Consider the following 16,828-nt stretch of genomic DNA (forward strand, 5'->3'; position numbering starts at 1 on the left):
TGTTATAGTATATGTGTGTTATAGTATATGTGTGTTATATTATATGTGTGATATATATATATATAACACACATATAATATAACACATATATAATATGATATAGCAGATATTAAGTATAATGTTCATTACAAATGGTTAATGGAAAGTGTTTTTTTTGTGTTTCCTGTAGAATTTTTTCAGCATTTTCGATAATCAGGTGCTCTTGCTCCAAGCGCACTCGTTAAAGCCGTTCCATGGGGTATCGGGCGAGGAACATACGAGATACGGGAACGTGCTGCGGGAAGCCTCGTCACTCCAGGAAGACGCGGAATCGCACGTCATCCACCTGACGAGCGTCTTAAAGGTAATAACGTCCAACCTAAAAACCTCCTGCCCCCAGGTGCTGCGCAATGCCGGCACCGGCACCAAATAATTATCTCAATGGAGATTTAACCCATACAGCATAGCAACAGCCTGCCTTTTAGATATTGGTAAACTGGCTGAGGGTCCTCGGAGTTGCTTTTTACCATCAGACAGAGGATTTCAGTGTAAGCGAGCCCCAAGGACAATGATGAGGAGTTACTGGCGCTTTAAGGCCAGCGGCCACCGAGTATCTGCCCAGTATGCCAGATGGCCAGTCCAGGCGAGATGTTATTAGTGGGGCGGGGGCAGCTTGTTTTTATATATAGTGTTTCATAATATATATTTATATATAATATTATATTATAATTCATACCGTTAACAGGACTGGCAAGAATTTGACTCAAAATATGAGCGTCTTAGCAAGGAGCTAAAGTCTTTGACATCCGCGATCCCCAGCAAAAGTTTGGTTGAAGAAACAGAAGAAAGAGTGAAGGAACGGCTCATCCAGTATCAGGTAATTTATCTGTTTTAAGACAAAAAATATAACTTCAGTGAAAAAAAAAACAAATGTTTTTTTCCAATCAACAAACTGTGACGTTTTTGCTAATTTTTCAGAAGGCGCGTCAGGGAAAATACAGACATAACCTGTATATTTAATCTGCCATGAACTCCTCCCCACAATTGCCCACAGCCAATGAAAGGAGAGGAGCCACTTATTGGGGAGGAATAATCATGCAACTCAAAATTAGAAGATTTTGACAATTCCTACAATATCTATTATTTAACTAAACTAAACTTTTTTTTTTTCTGTCAGCAAATTAAAAGGCTCATCGATGCCAACGAATCCAGAGTGAGCCAAATCATCTTGGACGGGAAGAAGATTCTGACGCACGTGAGCTGCCCGGCGCTGGAGGCTCAGATAACCGACGCGGAGCAGCAATGGACGTTTCTAACCAAGAAAGCCGATCACGACCTTCAACGCCTCGAGACGCTCATCAGACTCCTGACCAGGTCGGGTTTTACCAAAGACGTTGCTTATTATAAATTATAGAATTATATTATAAATTATTAATTTATTTTCTATTTTAATATGTTGTGTTGTTACCTTTTTTTTAGTTAATTCTACAGAAAAGCATTTAAAATATGTTTAATCGTTGCTTTCCACTTAAAATAACGTCTCTTGTGCGTTGACTGTGATATTTCACCGTTCTGCACCAGGCTTCCTCGTTCTTCGTGGGTCGTTACTTTGTTACTCTTTTTTTTCTTTGTTCTTCTATTCTTTTATAGTTTTTGTAATGAGCTCCATAGCGGTTGTTTAAAATCTAATATAAGGCTCTATTTGGCTGCAGGTTGTGGATGGGGCACCGCCCGATATTACATAATTTAAATATAACTTTTCATATACAGAATTTATAGCCAACGCTGGGGTCGTTAACCCCTTAATGACAAAGCCTGTACATGTACGGACTCAAAATGCGTTGTTTTCAATGGGTTTAGGGACCGCCCATTGTCTTTAAGGGGTTAATGGCGTTATACTTATGGTTTGGTGTCTCTGCAGTTACAACCGAGATTTGGCCGAATTATCACAATGGTTACAATCTGCTCAGCAAAAACTGAAGAGCTGGAAGAGCCAATCGCTGGACGCCTCTCAGGATCTGACCGACGTCCGGCAGAACCTCAGCGACTTCTATGTAAGTTCACAAAACCGGCAACAATATCGAACTCAAGCGAACAACCAAAATATAATATTTATATATTATAATTAGTAGTAGTAGAAGTAGTGGAAAAAAGTATTATTATGGCTAAATAAGTGAAAAAATTTAGACCGCGGACCTTAAGTTTTTGCCAAAAAAGGAAAAATTTTAAAAACACTCAAAACCTCTAGGAAATCATTCAACCTGAACCCCAAACATAATTCCAGTTTAAAGTAGTGATTTATAAAGCCTGGTTTGTAAGCTACAGGAGATAATGGAAATCGCTGAAAACGTGAAAAAATTTAGGCCGCGGACCTTAAGTTTTTGCCAAAAAATGAAAAATTTTAAAAACACTCAAAACCTCTAGGAAATTATTCCTTTATTGTCCCAAATAACATCCCAGTTAAAAGGAGTGATATTTAAGTCCTTCTTTGGAAGCTACCGGGGACAACAGATATGGCTGAAAAGGTGAAAAAATTTAGACCGCGGACCTTAAGTTTTTGCCAAAAAATAAATTTTTTTAAAAACACTCAAAACCTCTATCAAATCATTCCATTATTGTCCCAAATAACATCCCAGTTAAAAGGAATGGTATTGAAGGCCTTCTTTGGAAGCTACAGGGGACAACAGATATGGCTGAAAAGGTGAAAAAATTTAGACCGCGGACCTTAAGTTTTTGCCAAAAAATGAAAAATTTTAAAAACACTCAAAACCTCTGGGAAATCATTCAACCTGAACCCCAAAAATAATTCCAGTTAAAAGTAGTGATTTATAAAGCCTGGTTTGTAAGCTACAGGAGATAATGGAAATCGCTGAAAACGTGAAAAAATTTAGGCCGCGGGCCTTAAGTTTTTGCCAAAAAATGAAAAATTTTAAAAACACTCAAAACCTCTAGGAAATCATTCCTTTATTTTCCCAAATAACATCCCAGTTAAAAGGAGTGATATTTAAGGCCTTCTTTGGAAGCTACCGGGGACAACAGATATGGCTGAAAAGGTGAAAAAATTTTCACCGCGGACCTTAAGTTTTTGCCAAAAAATGAAAAATTTTAAAAACAATCAAAACCTCTAGGAAATCATTCAACCTGAACCCCAAACATAATTCCAGTTAAAAGTAGTGATTTATAAAGCCTGGTTTGTAAGCTACAGGAGATAATGGAAATCGCTGAAAACGTGAAAAAATTTAGGCCGCGGACCTTAAGTTTTTGCCAAAAAATGAAAAATTTTAAAAACACTCAAAACCTCTAGCAAATCATTCAACCTGAACCCCAAACATAATTCAAATTAAATGTAGTGGTATATAAAGCCTGGTTTGTAAGCTACAGGAGATAATGGAAATCGCTGAAAACGTGAAAAAATTTAGGCCGCGGACCTTAAGTTTTTGCCAAAAAATGAAACATTTTAAAAACACTCAAAACCTCTAGGAAATCATTCCTTTATTCTCCCAAATAACATCCCAGTTAAAAGGAGTGATATTTAAGGCCTTCTTTGGAAGCTACAGGGGACAACAGATATGGCTGAAAAGGTGAAAAAATTTAGACCGCGGACCTTAAGTTTTTGCCAAAAAATGAAAAATTTTAAAAACACTCAAAACCTCTAGGAAATCATTCAACCTGAACCCCAACCCTAATTCCAGTTAAAAGTAGTGATTTATAAAGCCTGGTTTGTAAGCTACAGGAGATAATGGAAATCGCTGAAAACGTGAAAAAATTTAGGCCGCGGACCTTAAGTTTTAGCCAAAAAATGAAAAATTTTAAAAACACTCAAAACCTCTAGGAAATCATTCAACCTGAACCCCAAACATAATTCCAGTTAAATGTAGTGATTTATAAAGCCTGGTTTGTAAGCAACAGGAGATAATGTAAAAAGCTGAAAACGTGAAAAAATTTAGGCCGCGGACCTTAAGTTTTTGCAAAAAAATGAAAAATTTTAAAAACACTCAAAACCTCTAGGAAATCATTCAACCTGAACCCCAAACATAATTCCAGTTAAAAGTAGTGATTTATAAAGCCTGGTTTGTAAGCTACAGGAGATAATGGAAATCGCTGAAAACTTAAAAAAATTTAGACCGCGGACCTTAAGTTTTTGCCAAAAAATGAAAAATTTTAAAAACACTCAAAACCTCTAGGAAATCATTCAACCTGAACCCCAAACATAATTCCAGTTAAAAGTAGTGATTTATAAAGCCTGGTTTGTAAGCTACAGGAGATAATGGAAATCGCTGAAAACATGAAAAAATTTAGACCGCGGACCTTAAGTTTTTGCCAAAAAATGAAAAATTTTAAAAACACTCAAAACCTCTAGGAAATCATTCAACCTGAACCCCAAACATAATTCCAGTTAAAAGTAGTGATTTATAAAGCCTGGTTTGTAAGCTACAGGAGATAATGGAAATCGCTGAAAACTTAAAAAAATTTAGACCGCGGACCTTAAGTTTTTGCCAAAAAATTAAAAATTTGAAAAACACTCAAAACCTCTAGGAAATCATTCAACCTGAACCCCAAACATAATTCCAGTTAAAAGTAGTGATTTATAAAGCCTGGTTTCTAAGCTACAGGAGATAATGGAAATCGCTGAAAACGTGAAAAAATTTAGACCGCGGACCTTAAGTTTTTGCCAAAAAATGAAAAATTTTAAAAACACTCAAAACCTCTAGGAAATCATTCAACCTGAACCCTAAACATAATTCCAGTTAAAAGTAGTGATTTATAAAGCCTGGTTTGTAAGCTACAGGAGATAATGGAAATCGCTGAAAACATGAAAAAATTTAGACCGCGGACCTTAAGTTTTTGCCAAAAAATGAAAAATTTTAAAAACACTCAAAACCTCTAGGAAATCATTCAACCTGAACCCTAAACATAATTCCAGTTAAAAGTAGTGATTTATAAAGCCTGGTTTGTAAGCTACAGGAGATAATGGAAATCGCTGAAAACATGAAAAAATTTAGACCGCGGACCTTAAGTTTTTGCCAAAAAATGAAAAATTTTAAAAACACTCAAAACCTCTAGGAAATCATTCAACCTGAACCCCAAACATAATTCCAGTTAAAAGGAGTGATATATAAAGCCTGGTTTGTAAGCTACAGGAGATAATGGAAATCGCTGAAAACATGAAAAAATTTACACCGCGGACCTTAAGTTTTTGCCAAAAAATGAAAACTTTTAAAAACACTCAAAACCTCTAGGAAATCATTCAACCTGAACCCCAAACATAATTCCAGTTAAGAGTAGTGATTTATAAAGCCTGGTTTGTAAGCTACAGGAGATAAAGGAAATCGCTGAAAACATGAAAAAATTTAGACCGCGGACCTTAAGTTTTTGCCAAAAAATGAAAAATTTTAAAAACACTCAAAACCTCTAGCAAATCATTCCTTTATTGTCCCAAATAACATCCCAGTTAAAAGGAATGGTATTCAAGGCCTTCTTTGGAAGCTACCGGGGACAACAGATATGGCTGAAAAGGTGAAAAAATTTAGACCGCGGACCTTAAGTTTTTGCCAAAAAATGAAAAATTTTAAAAACACTCAAAACCTTTAGGAAATCATTCAACCTGAACCCCAAACATAATTCCAGTTAAAAGTAGTGATTTATAAAGCCTGGTTTGTAAGCTACAGGAGATAATGGAAATCGCTGAAAACGTGAAAAAATTTAGACCGCGGACCTTAAGTTTTTGCCAAAAAATGAAAAATTTTAAAAACACTCAAAACCTCTAGGAAATCATTCCTTTATTGTCCCAAATAACATCCCAGTTAAAAGGAGTGATATTTAAGGCCTTCTTTGGAAGCTACCGGGGACAACAGATATGGCTGAAAAGGTGAAAAAATTTTGACCGCGGACCTTAAGTTTTTGCCAAAAAATGAAAAATTTTAAAAACACTCAAAACCTTTAGGAAATCATTCAACCTGAACCCCAAACATAATTCCAGTTAAAAGTAGTGATTTATAAAGCCTGGTTTGTAAGCTACAGGAGATAATGGAAATCGCTGAAAACGTGAAAAAATTTAGACCGCGAACCTTAAGTTTTTGCCAAAAAATGAAAAATTTTAAAAACACTCAAAACCTCTAGGAAATCATTCCTTTATTGTCCCAAATAACATCCCAGTTAAAAGGAGTGATATTTAAGGCCTTCTTTGGAAGCTACCGGGGACAACAGATATGGCTGAAAAGGTGAAAAAATTTTGACCGCGGACCTTAAGTTTTTGCCAAAAAATGAAAAATTTTAAAAACACTCAAAACCTTTAGGAAATCATTCAACCTGAACCCCAAACATAATTCCAGTTAAAAGGAGTGATTTATAAAGCCTGGTTTGTAAGCTACAGGAGATAATGTAAAAAGCTGAAAACGTGAAAAAATTTAGACCGCGGACCTTAAGTTTTTGCCAAAAAAATAAATTTTTTTAAAAACACTCAAAACCTCTAGGAAATCATTCAACCTGAACCCCAAACATAATTCCAGTTAAAAGGAGTGATATATAAAGCCTGGTTTGTAAGCTACAGGAGATAATGGAAATCGCTGAAAACGTGAAAAAATTTAGGCCGCGGACCTTAAGTTTTTGCCAAAAAATGAAACATTTTAAAAACACTCAAAACCTCTAGCAAATCATTCCTTTATTGTCCCAAATAACATCCCAGTTAAAAGGAATGGTATTGAAGGCCTTCTTTAGAAGATACCTGGGACAACAGATATGGCTGAAAAGGTGAAAAAATTTAGGCCGCGGACCTTAAGTTTTTGCCAAAAAATGAAAAATTTTAAAAACACTCAAAACCTCTAGGAAATCATTCAACCTGAACCCCAAACATAATTCCAATTAAATGTAGTGGTATATAAAGCCTGGTTTGTAAGCTACAGGAGATAATGGAAATCGCTGAAAAGGTGAAAAAATTTAGACCGCGGACCTTAAGTTTTTGCCAAAAAATGAAAAATTTTAAAAACACTCAAAACCTCTAGGAAATCATTCAACCTGAACCCCAAACATAATTCCAGTTAAATGTAGTGATTTATAAAGCCTGGTTTGTAAGCAACAGGAGATAATGTAAAAAGCTGAAAACGTGAAAAAATTTAGGCCGCGGACCTTAAGTTTTTGCAAAAAAATGAAAAATTTTAAAAACACTCAAAACCTCTAGGAAATCATTCCTTTATTGTCCCAAATAACATCCCAGTTAAAAGGAGTGATATTTAAGGCCTTCTTTGTTAGCTACATGGGACAACAGATATGGCTGAAAAGGTGAAAAAATTTAGGCCGCAGACCTTAAGTTTTTGCCAAAAAATGAAAAATTTTAAAAACACTCAAAACCTCTAGGAAATCATTCAACCTGAACCCCAAACATAATTCCAGTTAAAAGTAGTGATTTATAAAGCCTGGTTTGTAAGCTACAGGAGATAATGGAAATCGCTGAAAACATGAAAAAATTTACACCGCGGACCTTAAGTTTTTGCCAAAAAATAAAAAATTTGAAAAACACTCAAAACCTCTAGGAAATCATTCTTTTATTGTCCCAAATAACATCCCAGTTAAAAGGAATGGTATTGAAGGCCTTCTTTGGAAGCTACCGGGGACAACAGATATGGCTGAAAAGGTGAAAAAATTTAGGCCGCAGACCTTAAGTTTTTGCCAAAAAATGAAAACTTTTAAAAACACTCAAAACCTTTAGGAAATCATTCAACCTGAACCCCAAACATAATTCCAATTAAATGTAGTGGAATATAAAGCCTGGTTTGTAAGCTACAGGAGATAATGGAAATCGCTGAAAACGTGAAAGAAATTTAGGCCGCGGACCTAAAGTTTTTGCCAAAAAATGAAAAATTTTAAAAACACTCAAAACCTCTAGGAAATCATTCAACCTGAACCCCAAACCTAATTCCAGTTAAAAGTAGTGATTTATAAAGCCTGGTTTGTAAGCTACAGGAGATAATGGAAATCACTGAAAACGTGAAAAAATTTAGGCCGCGGACCTTAAGTTTTTGCCAAAAAATGAAAAATTTTAAAAACACTCAAAACCTCTAGGAAATCATTCCTTTATTGTCCCAAATAACATCCCAGTTAATAGGAATGGTATTCAAGGCCTTCTTTGGAAGCTACAGGGGACAACAGATATGGCTGAAAAGGTGAAAAAATTTAGACCGCGGACCTTAAGTTTTTGGCAAAAAAATTAAAATTTTAAAAACACTCAAAACCTCTAGGAAATCATTCAACCTGAACCCCAAACATAATTCCAGTTAAAAGTAGTGATTTATAAAGCCTGGTTTGTAAGCTACAGGAGATAATGGAAATCGCTGAAAACGTGAAAAAATTTAGACCGCGGACCTTAAGTTTTTGCCCAAAAAAATTTTTTTTTAAAAACACTCAAAACCTCTAGGAAATCATTCAACCTGAACCCCAAACATAATTCCAGTTAAAAGTAGTGGTATATAAAGCCTGGTTTGTAAGCTACAGGAGATAATGGAAAAAGCTGAAAACGTGAAAAAATTTAGGCCGCGGACCTTAAGTTTTTGCCAAAAAATGAAAAATTTTAAAAACACTCAAAACCTCTAGCAAATCATTCCTTTATTGTCCCAAATAACATCCCAGTTAAAAGGAATGGTATTGAAGGCCTTCTTTGGAAGCTACTGGGGACAACAGATATGGCTGAAAAGGTGAAAAAATTTAGACCACGGACCATACGTTTTTGCCAAAAAATGAAAAATTTTAAAAACACTCAAAACCTCTAGGAAATCATTCAACCTGAACCCCAAACATAATTCCAATTAAAAGTAGTGATTTATAAAGCCTGGTTTGTAAGCTACAGGAGATAATGTAAAAAGCTGAAAACGTGAAAAAATTTAGACCGCGGACCTTAAGTTTTTGCCAAAAAATAAATTTTTTCAAAAACACTCAAAACCTCTAGGAAATCATTCAACCTGAACCCCAAACATAATTCCAGTTAAAAGTAGTGATTTATAAAGCCTGGTTTGTAAGCTACAGGAGATAATAGAAATCGCTGAAAACATGAAAAAATTTAGACCGCGGACCTTAAGTTTTTGCCAAAAAATAAATTTTTTTAAAAAACACTCAAAACCTCTAGGAAATCATTCAACCTGAACCCCAAACATAATTCCAGTTAAAAGTAGTGATTTATAAAGCCTGGTTTGTGAGCTACAGGAGATAATGGAAAAAGCTGAAAACATGAAAGAATTTAGACCGCGGACCTTAAGTTTTTGCCAAAAAATGAAAAATTTTAAAAACACTCAAAACCTCTAGCAAATCATTCCTTTATTGTCCCAAATAACATCCCAGTTAAAAGGAGTGATATTTAAGGCCTTCTTTGGAAGCTACCGGGGACAACAGATATGGCTGAAAAGGTGAAAAAATTTTGACCGCGGACCTTAAGTTTTTGCCAAAAAATGAAAACTTTTAAAAACACTCAAAACCTTTAGGAAATCATTCAACCTGAACCCCAAACATAATTCCAATTAAATGTAGTGGAATATAAAGCCTGGTTTGTAAGCTACAGGAGATAATGTAAAAAGCTGAAAACGTAAAAAATATTTAGACCGCGGACCTTAAGTTTTTGCCAAAAAATGAAAAATTTTAAAAACACTCAAAACCTCTGGCAAATCATTCCTTTATTGTCCCAAATATCATCCCAGTTAATAGGAATGGTATTCAAGGCCTTCTTTGGAAGCTACAGGGGACAACAGATATGGCTGAAAAGGTGAAAAAATTTAGGCCGCGGACCTTAAGTTTTTGCCAAAAAATGAAAAATTTTAAAAACACTCAAAACCATTAGGAAATCATTCAACCTGAACCCCAAACATAATTCCAGTTAAAAGTAGTGATTTATAAAGCCTGGTTTGTAAGCTACAGGAGATAATGTAAAAAGCTGAAAACGTGAAAAAATTTAGGCCGCCGACCTTAAGTTTTTGCCAAAAAATGAAAAATTTTAAAAACACTCAAAACCTCTAGGAAATCATTCAACCTGAACCCCAAACATAATTCCAGTTAAAAGTAGTGATTTATAAAGCCTGGTTTGTAAGCTACAGGAGATAATAGAAATCGCTGAAAACATAAAATAATTTAGACCGCGGACCTTAAGTTTTTGCCAAAAAATGAAAAATTTTAAAAACACTCAAAACCTCTAGCAAATCATTCCTTTATTGTCCCAAATAACATCCCAGTTAATAGGAATGGTATTCAAGGCCTTCTTTGGAAGCTACCGGGGACAACAGATATGGCTGAAAAGGTGAAAAAATTTAGACCGCGGACCTTAAGTTTTTGCAAAAAAATGAAAAATTTTAAAAACACTTAAAACCTCTAGGAAATCATTCAACCTGAACCCCAAACATAATTCCAATTAAAAGTAGTGATTTATAAAGCCTGGTTTGTAAGCTACAGGAGATAATGTAAAAAGCTGAAAACGTGAAAAAATTTAGACCGCGGACCTTAAGTTTTTGCCAAAAAATGAAAAATTTTAAAAACACTCAAAACCTCTGGCAAATCATTCCTTTATTGTCCCAAATAACATCCCAGTTAAAAGGAATGGTATTTAAGGCCTTCTTTGGAAGCTACCGGGGACAACAGATATGGCTGAAAAGGTGAAAAAATTTAGACCGCGGACCTTAAGTTTTTGCCAAAAAATGAAAAATTTTAAAAACACTCAAAACCTTTAGGAAATCATTCAACCTGAACCCCAAACATAATTCCAGTTAAATGTAGTGATTTATAAAGCCTGGTTTGTAAGCTACAGGAGATAATGGAAATCGCTGAAAACGTGAAAAAATTTAGGCCGCGGACCTTAAGTTTTTGCCAAAAAATGAAAAATTTTAAAAACACTCAAATCCTCTAGCAAATCATTCCTTTATTGTCCCAAATAACATCCCAGTTAATAGGAATGATATTCAAGGCCTTCTTTGGAAGCTACAGGGGACAACAGATATGGCTGAAAAGGTGAAAAAATTTAGACCGCGGACCTTAAGTTTTTGGCAAAAAAATTAAAATTTTAAAAACACTCAAAACCTCTAGGAAATCATTCAACCTGAACCCCAAACATAATTCCAGTTAAAAGTAGTGATTTATAAAGCCTGGTTTGTAAGCTACAGGAGATAATGTAAAAAGCTGAAAACGTGAAAAAATTTAGACCGCGGACCTTAAGTTTTTGCCAAAAAATGAAAAATTTTAAAAACACTCAAAACCTCTGGCAAATCATTCCTTTATTGTCCCAAATAACATCCCAGTTAAAAGGAATGGTATTTAAGGCCTTCTTTGGAAGCTACCGGGGACAACAGATATGGCTGAAAAGGTGAAAAAATTTAGACCGCGGACCTTAAGTTTTTGCCAAAAAATGAAAAATTTTAAAAACACTCAAAACCTTTAGGAAATCATTCAACCTGAACCCCAAACATAATTCCAGTTAAATGTAGTGATTTATAAAGCCTGGTTTGTAAGCTACAGGAGATAATGGAAATCGCTGAAAACGTGAAAAAATTTAGGCCGCGGACCTTAAGTTTTTGCCAAAAAATGAAAAATTTTAAAAACACTCAAATCCTCTAGCAAATCATTCCTTTATTGTCCCAAATAACATCCCAGTTAATAGGAATGATATTCAAGGCCTTCTTTGGAAGCTACAGGGGACAACAGATATGGCTGAAAAGGTGAAAAAATTTAGACCGCGGACCTTAAGTTTTTGGCAAAAAAATTAAAATTTTAAAAACACTCAAAACCTCTAGGAAATCATTCAACCTGAACCCCAAACATAATTCCAGTTAAAAGTAGTGATTTATAAAGCCTGGTTTGTAAGCTACAGGAGATAATGGAAATCGCTGAAAACGTAAAAAAATTTAGACCGCGGACCTTAAGTTTTTGCCAAAAAATGAAAAATTTTAAAAACACTCAAAACCTCTAGCAAATCATTCCTTTATTGTCCCAAATAACATCCCAGTTAAAAGGAATGGTATTGAAGGCCTTCTTTGGAAGCTACAAGGGACACCAGATATGGCTGAAAAGGTGAAAAAATTTAGACCGCGGACCTTAAGTTGTTGCCAAAAAATGAAAAATTTTAAAAACACTCAAAACCTCTAGGAAATCATTCAACCTGAACCCCAAACATAATTCCAGTTAAAAGTAGTGATTTATAAAGCCTGGTTTGTAAGCTACAGGAGATAATAGAAATCGCTGAAAACATAAAATAATTTAGACCGCGGACCTTAAGTTTTTGCCAAAAAATAAATTTTTTAAAAAAACACTCAAAACCTCTAGGAAATCATTCAACCTGAACCCCAGACATAATTCCAATTAAATGTAGTGGTATATAAAGCCTGGTTTGTAAGCTACAGGAGATAATGTAAAAAGCTGAAAACGTGAAAAAATTTAGACCGCGGACCTTAAGTTTTTGCCAAAAAATGAAACATTTTAAAAACACTCAAAACCTCTAGCAAATCATTCCTTTATTGTCCCAAATAACATCCCAGTTAAAAGGAGTGATATTTAAATCCTTCTTTGGAAGCTACCGGGGACAACAGATATGGCTGAAAATGTGAAAAAATTTAGGCCGCGGACCTTATGTTTTTGCCAAAAAATGAAAAATTTTAAAAACATTCAAAACCTCTAGCAAATCATTCCTTTATTGTCCCAAATAACATCCCAGTTAAAAGGAGTGATATTTAAATCCTTCTTTGGAAGCTACCGGGGACAACAGATATGGCTGAAAATGTGAAAAAATTTAGACCGCGGACCTTAAGTTTTTGCCAAAAAATAATTTTTTTTAAAAACACTCAAAACCTCTAGGAAATCATTCAACCTGAACCCCAAACATAATTCCAATTAAATATAGTGGTATATAAAGCCTGGTTTGTAAGCTACAGGAGATAATGTAAAAAGCTGAAAACATGAAATAATTTAGACCGCGGACCTTAAGTTTTTGCCAAAAAATGAAAAATTTTAAAAACACTCAAAACCTCTAGGAAATCATTCAACCTGAACCCCAAACATAATTCCAGTTAAAAGTAGTGGTATATAAAGCCTGGTTTGTAAGCTACAGGAGATAATGGAAATCGCTGAAAACGTGAAAAAATTTAGACCGCGGACCTTAAGTTTTTGCCAAAAAATGAAAAATTTTAAAAACACTCAAAACCTCTAGGAAATCATTCAACCTGAACCCCAAACATAATTCCAGTTAAAAGTAGTGGTATATAAAGCCTGGTTTGTAAGCTACAGGAGATAATGGAAATCGCTGAAAACGTGAAAAAATTTAGACCGCGGACCTTAAGTTTTTGCCAAAAAATGAAACATTTTAAAAACACTCAAAACCTCTAGCAAATCATTCCTTTATTGTCCCAAATAACATCCCAGTTAAAAGGAGTGATATTTAAATCCTTCTTTGGAAGCTACCGGGGACAACAGATATGGCTGAAAATGTGAAAAAATTTAGGCCGCGGACCTTAAGTTTTTGCCAAAAAATGAAAAATTTTAAAAACACTCAAAACCTCTAGCAAATCATTCCTTTATTGTCCCAAATAACATCCCAGTTAAAAGGAATGGTATTCAAGGCCTTCTTTGGAAGCTACATGGGACAACAGATATGGCTGAAAAGGTGAAAAAAATTTGACCGCGGACCTTAAGTTTTTGCCAAAAAATGAAAAATTTTAAAAACACTCAAAACCTCTAGGAAATCATTCAACCTGAACCCCAAACAAAATTCCAATTAAATGTAGTGGTATATAAAGCCTGGTTTGTAAGCTACAGGAGATAATGTAAAAAGCTGAAAACGTGAAAAAATTTAGACCGCGGACCTTAAGTTTTTGCCAAAAAATGAAAAATTTTAAAAACACTCAAAACCTCTAGGAAATCATTCAACCTGAACCCCAAACATAATTCCAATTAAATGTAGTGGTATATAAAGCCTGGTTTGTAAGCTACAGGAGATAATGTAAAAAGCTGAAAACATGAAATAATTTAGACCGCGGACCTTAAGTTTTTGCCAAAAAATGAAAAATTTTAAAAACACTCAAAACCTCTAGGAAATCATTCAACCTGAACTCCAAACATAATTCCAGTTAAAAGTAGTGGTATATAAAGCCTGGTTTGTAAGCTACAGGAGATAATGGAAATCGCTGAAAACGTGAAAAAATTTAGACCGCGGACCTTAAGTTTTTGCCAAAAAATGAAAAATTTTAAAAACACTCAAAACCTCTAGGAAATCATTCAACCTGAACCCCAAACATAATTCCAGTTAAAAGTAGTGGTATATAAAGCCTGGTTTGTAAGCTACAGGAGATAATGGAAATCGCTGAAAACGTGAAAAAATTTAGACCGCGGACCTTAAGTTTTTGCCAAAAAATGAAAAATTTTAAAAACACTCAAAACCTCTAGCAAATCATTCCTTTATTGTCCCAAATAACATCCCAGTTAAAAGGAATGGTATTGAAGGCCTTCTTTGGAAGCTACCGGGGACAACAGATATGGCTGAAAAGGTGAAAAAATTTAGACCGCGGACCTTAAGTTTTTGCCAAAAAATGAAAAATTTTAAAAACACTCAAAACCTCTAGGAAATCATTCAACCTGAACCCCAGACATAATTCCAATTAAATGTAGTGGTATATAAAGCCTGGTTTGTAAGCTACAGGAGATAATGTAAAAAGCTGAAAACGTGAAAAAATTTAGACCGCGGACCTTAAGTTTTTGCCAAAAAATGAAACATTTTAAAAACACTCAAAACCTCTAGCAAATCATTCCTTTATTGTCCCAAATAACATCCCAGTTAAAAGGAGTGATATTTAAATCCTTCTTTGGAAGCTACCGGGGACAACAGATATGGCTGAAAATGTGAAAAAATTTAGGCCGCGGACCTTATGTTTTTGCCAAAAAATGAAAAATTTTAAAAACATTCAAAACCTCTAGCAAATCATTCCTTTATTGTCCCAAATAACATCCCAGTTAAAAGGAGTGATATTTAAATCCTTCTTTGGAAGCTACCGGGGACAACAGATATGGCTGAAAATGTGAAAAAATTTAGACCGCGGACCTTAAGTTTTTGCCAAAAAATAATTTTTTTTAAAAACACTCAAAACCTCTAGGAAATCATTCAACCTGAACCCCAAACATAATTCCAGTTAAAAGTAGTGGTATATAAAGCCTGGTTTGTAAGCTACAGGAGATAATGGAAATCGCTGAAAACGTGAAAAAATTTAGACCGCGGACCTTAAGTTTTTGCCAAAAAATGAAAAATTTTAAAAACACTCAAAACCTCTAGGAAATCATTCAACCTGAACCCCAAACATAATTCCAGTTAAAAGTAGTGGTATATAAAGCCTGGTTTGTAAGCTACAGGAGATAATGGAAATCGCTGAAAACGTGAAAAAATTTAGACCGCGGACCTTAAGTTTTTGCCAAAAAATTAAAAATTTGAAAAACACTCAAAACCTCTAGGAAATCATTCAACCTGAACCCCAAACATAATTCCAGTTAAAAGTAGTGGTATATAAAGCCTGGTTTGTAAGCTACAGGAGATAATGGAAATCGCTGAAAACTTGAAAAAATTTAGACCGCGGACCTTAAGTTTTTGCCAAAAAATGAAACATTTTAAAAACACTCAAAACCTCTAGCAAATCATTCCTTTATTGTCCCAAATAACATCCCAGTTAAAAGGAGTGATATTTAAATCCTTCTTTGGAAGCTACCGGGGACAACAGATATGGCTGAAAAGGTGAAAAAATTTAGGCCGCGGACCTTAAGTTTTTGCCAAAAAATGAAAAATTTTAAAAACATTCAAAACCTCTAGGAAATCATTCCTTTATTCTCCCAAATAACATCCCAGTTAAAAGGAGTGATATTTAAGGCCTTCTTTGGAAGCTACCGGGGACAACAGATATGGCTGAAAAGGTGAAAGAATTTAGACCGCGGACCTTAAGTTTTTGCCAAAAAATTAAAAATGTTAAAAACACTCAAAACCTCTAGCAAATCATTCCTTTATTGTCCCAAATAACATCCCAGTTAAAAGGAATGGTATTGAAGGCCTTCTTTGGAAGCTACCGGGGACAACAGATATGGCTGAAAAGGTGAAAAAATTTAGACCGCGGACCTTAAGTTTTTGCCAAAAAATGAAAAATTTTAAAAACACTCAAAACCTCTAGGAAATCATTCAACCTGAACCCCAGACATAATTCCAATTAAATGTAGTGGTATATAAAGCCTGGTTTGTAAGCTACAGGAGATAATGTAAAAAGCTGAAAACGTGAAAAAATTTAGACCGCGGACCTTAAGTTTTTGCCAAAAAATGAAAAATTTTAAAAACACTCAAAACCTCTAGGAAATCATTCAACCTGAACCCCAAACATAATTCCAGTTAAGAGTAGTGATTTATAAAGCCTGGTTTGTAAGCTACAGGAGATAATGGAAATCGCTGAAAACATGAAAAAATTTAGACCGCGGACCTTAAGTTTTTGCCAAAAAATGAAAAATTTTAAAAACACTCAAAACCTCTAGGAAATCATTCAACCTGAACCCCAAACATAATTCCAGTTAAAAGTAGTGGTATATAAAGCCTGGTTTGTAAGCTACAGGAGATAATGGAAATCGCTGAAAATATGAAAAAATTTAGACCGCAGACCTTAAGTTTTTGCCAAAAAATGAAAAATTTTAAAAACACTCAAAACCTCTAGCAAATCATTCCTTTATTGTCCCAAATAACATCCCAGTTAAAAGGAATGGTATTCAAGGCCTTCTTTGGAAGCTACATGGGACAACAGATATGGCTGAAAAGGTGAAAAAAATTTGACCGCGGACCTTAAGTTTTTGCCAAAAAATGAAAAATTTTAAAAACACT

The 16,828-nt window shown here is 34.6% G+C and overlaps 1 protein-coding gene across 1 annotated transcript in view; it reads left to right on the forward strand.

Annotated features, from left to right (window-relative positions):
* SYNE2 (spectrin repeat containing nuclear envelope protein 2) overlaps nucleotides 1–16,828 on the forward strand; it is a 174,981-nt gene that overhangs the window by 72,283 nt on the left and 85,870 nt on the right. Inside the window, exons 78-81 of the mRNA XM_053475442.1 lie at nucleotides 170–343; nucleotides 725–856; nucleotides 1,157–1,353; nucleotides 1,901–2,033. Of these exons, the coding sequence (XP_053331417.1) occupies nucleotides 170–343; nucleotides 725–856; nucleotides 1,157–1,353; nucleotides 1,901–2,033 (636 nt within the window). The remainder of the gene's footprint in view (nucleotides 1–169; nucleotides 344–724; nucleotides 857–1,156; nucleotides 1,354–1,900; nucleotides 2,034–16,828) is intronic.

The sequence above is a fragment of the Spea bombifrons genome, chromosome 9 (assembly GCF_027358695.1).
Source record: "Spea bombifrons isolate aSpeBom1 chromosome 9, aSpeBom1.2.pri, whole genome shotgun sequence".
In the NCBI taxonomy this organism is placed as follows: domain Eukaryota; kingdom Metazoa; phylum Chordata; class Amphibia; order Anura; family Pelobatidae; genus Spea; species Spea bombifrons.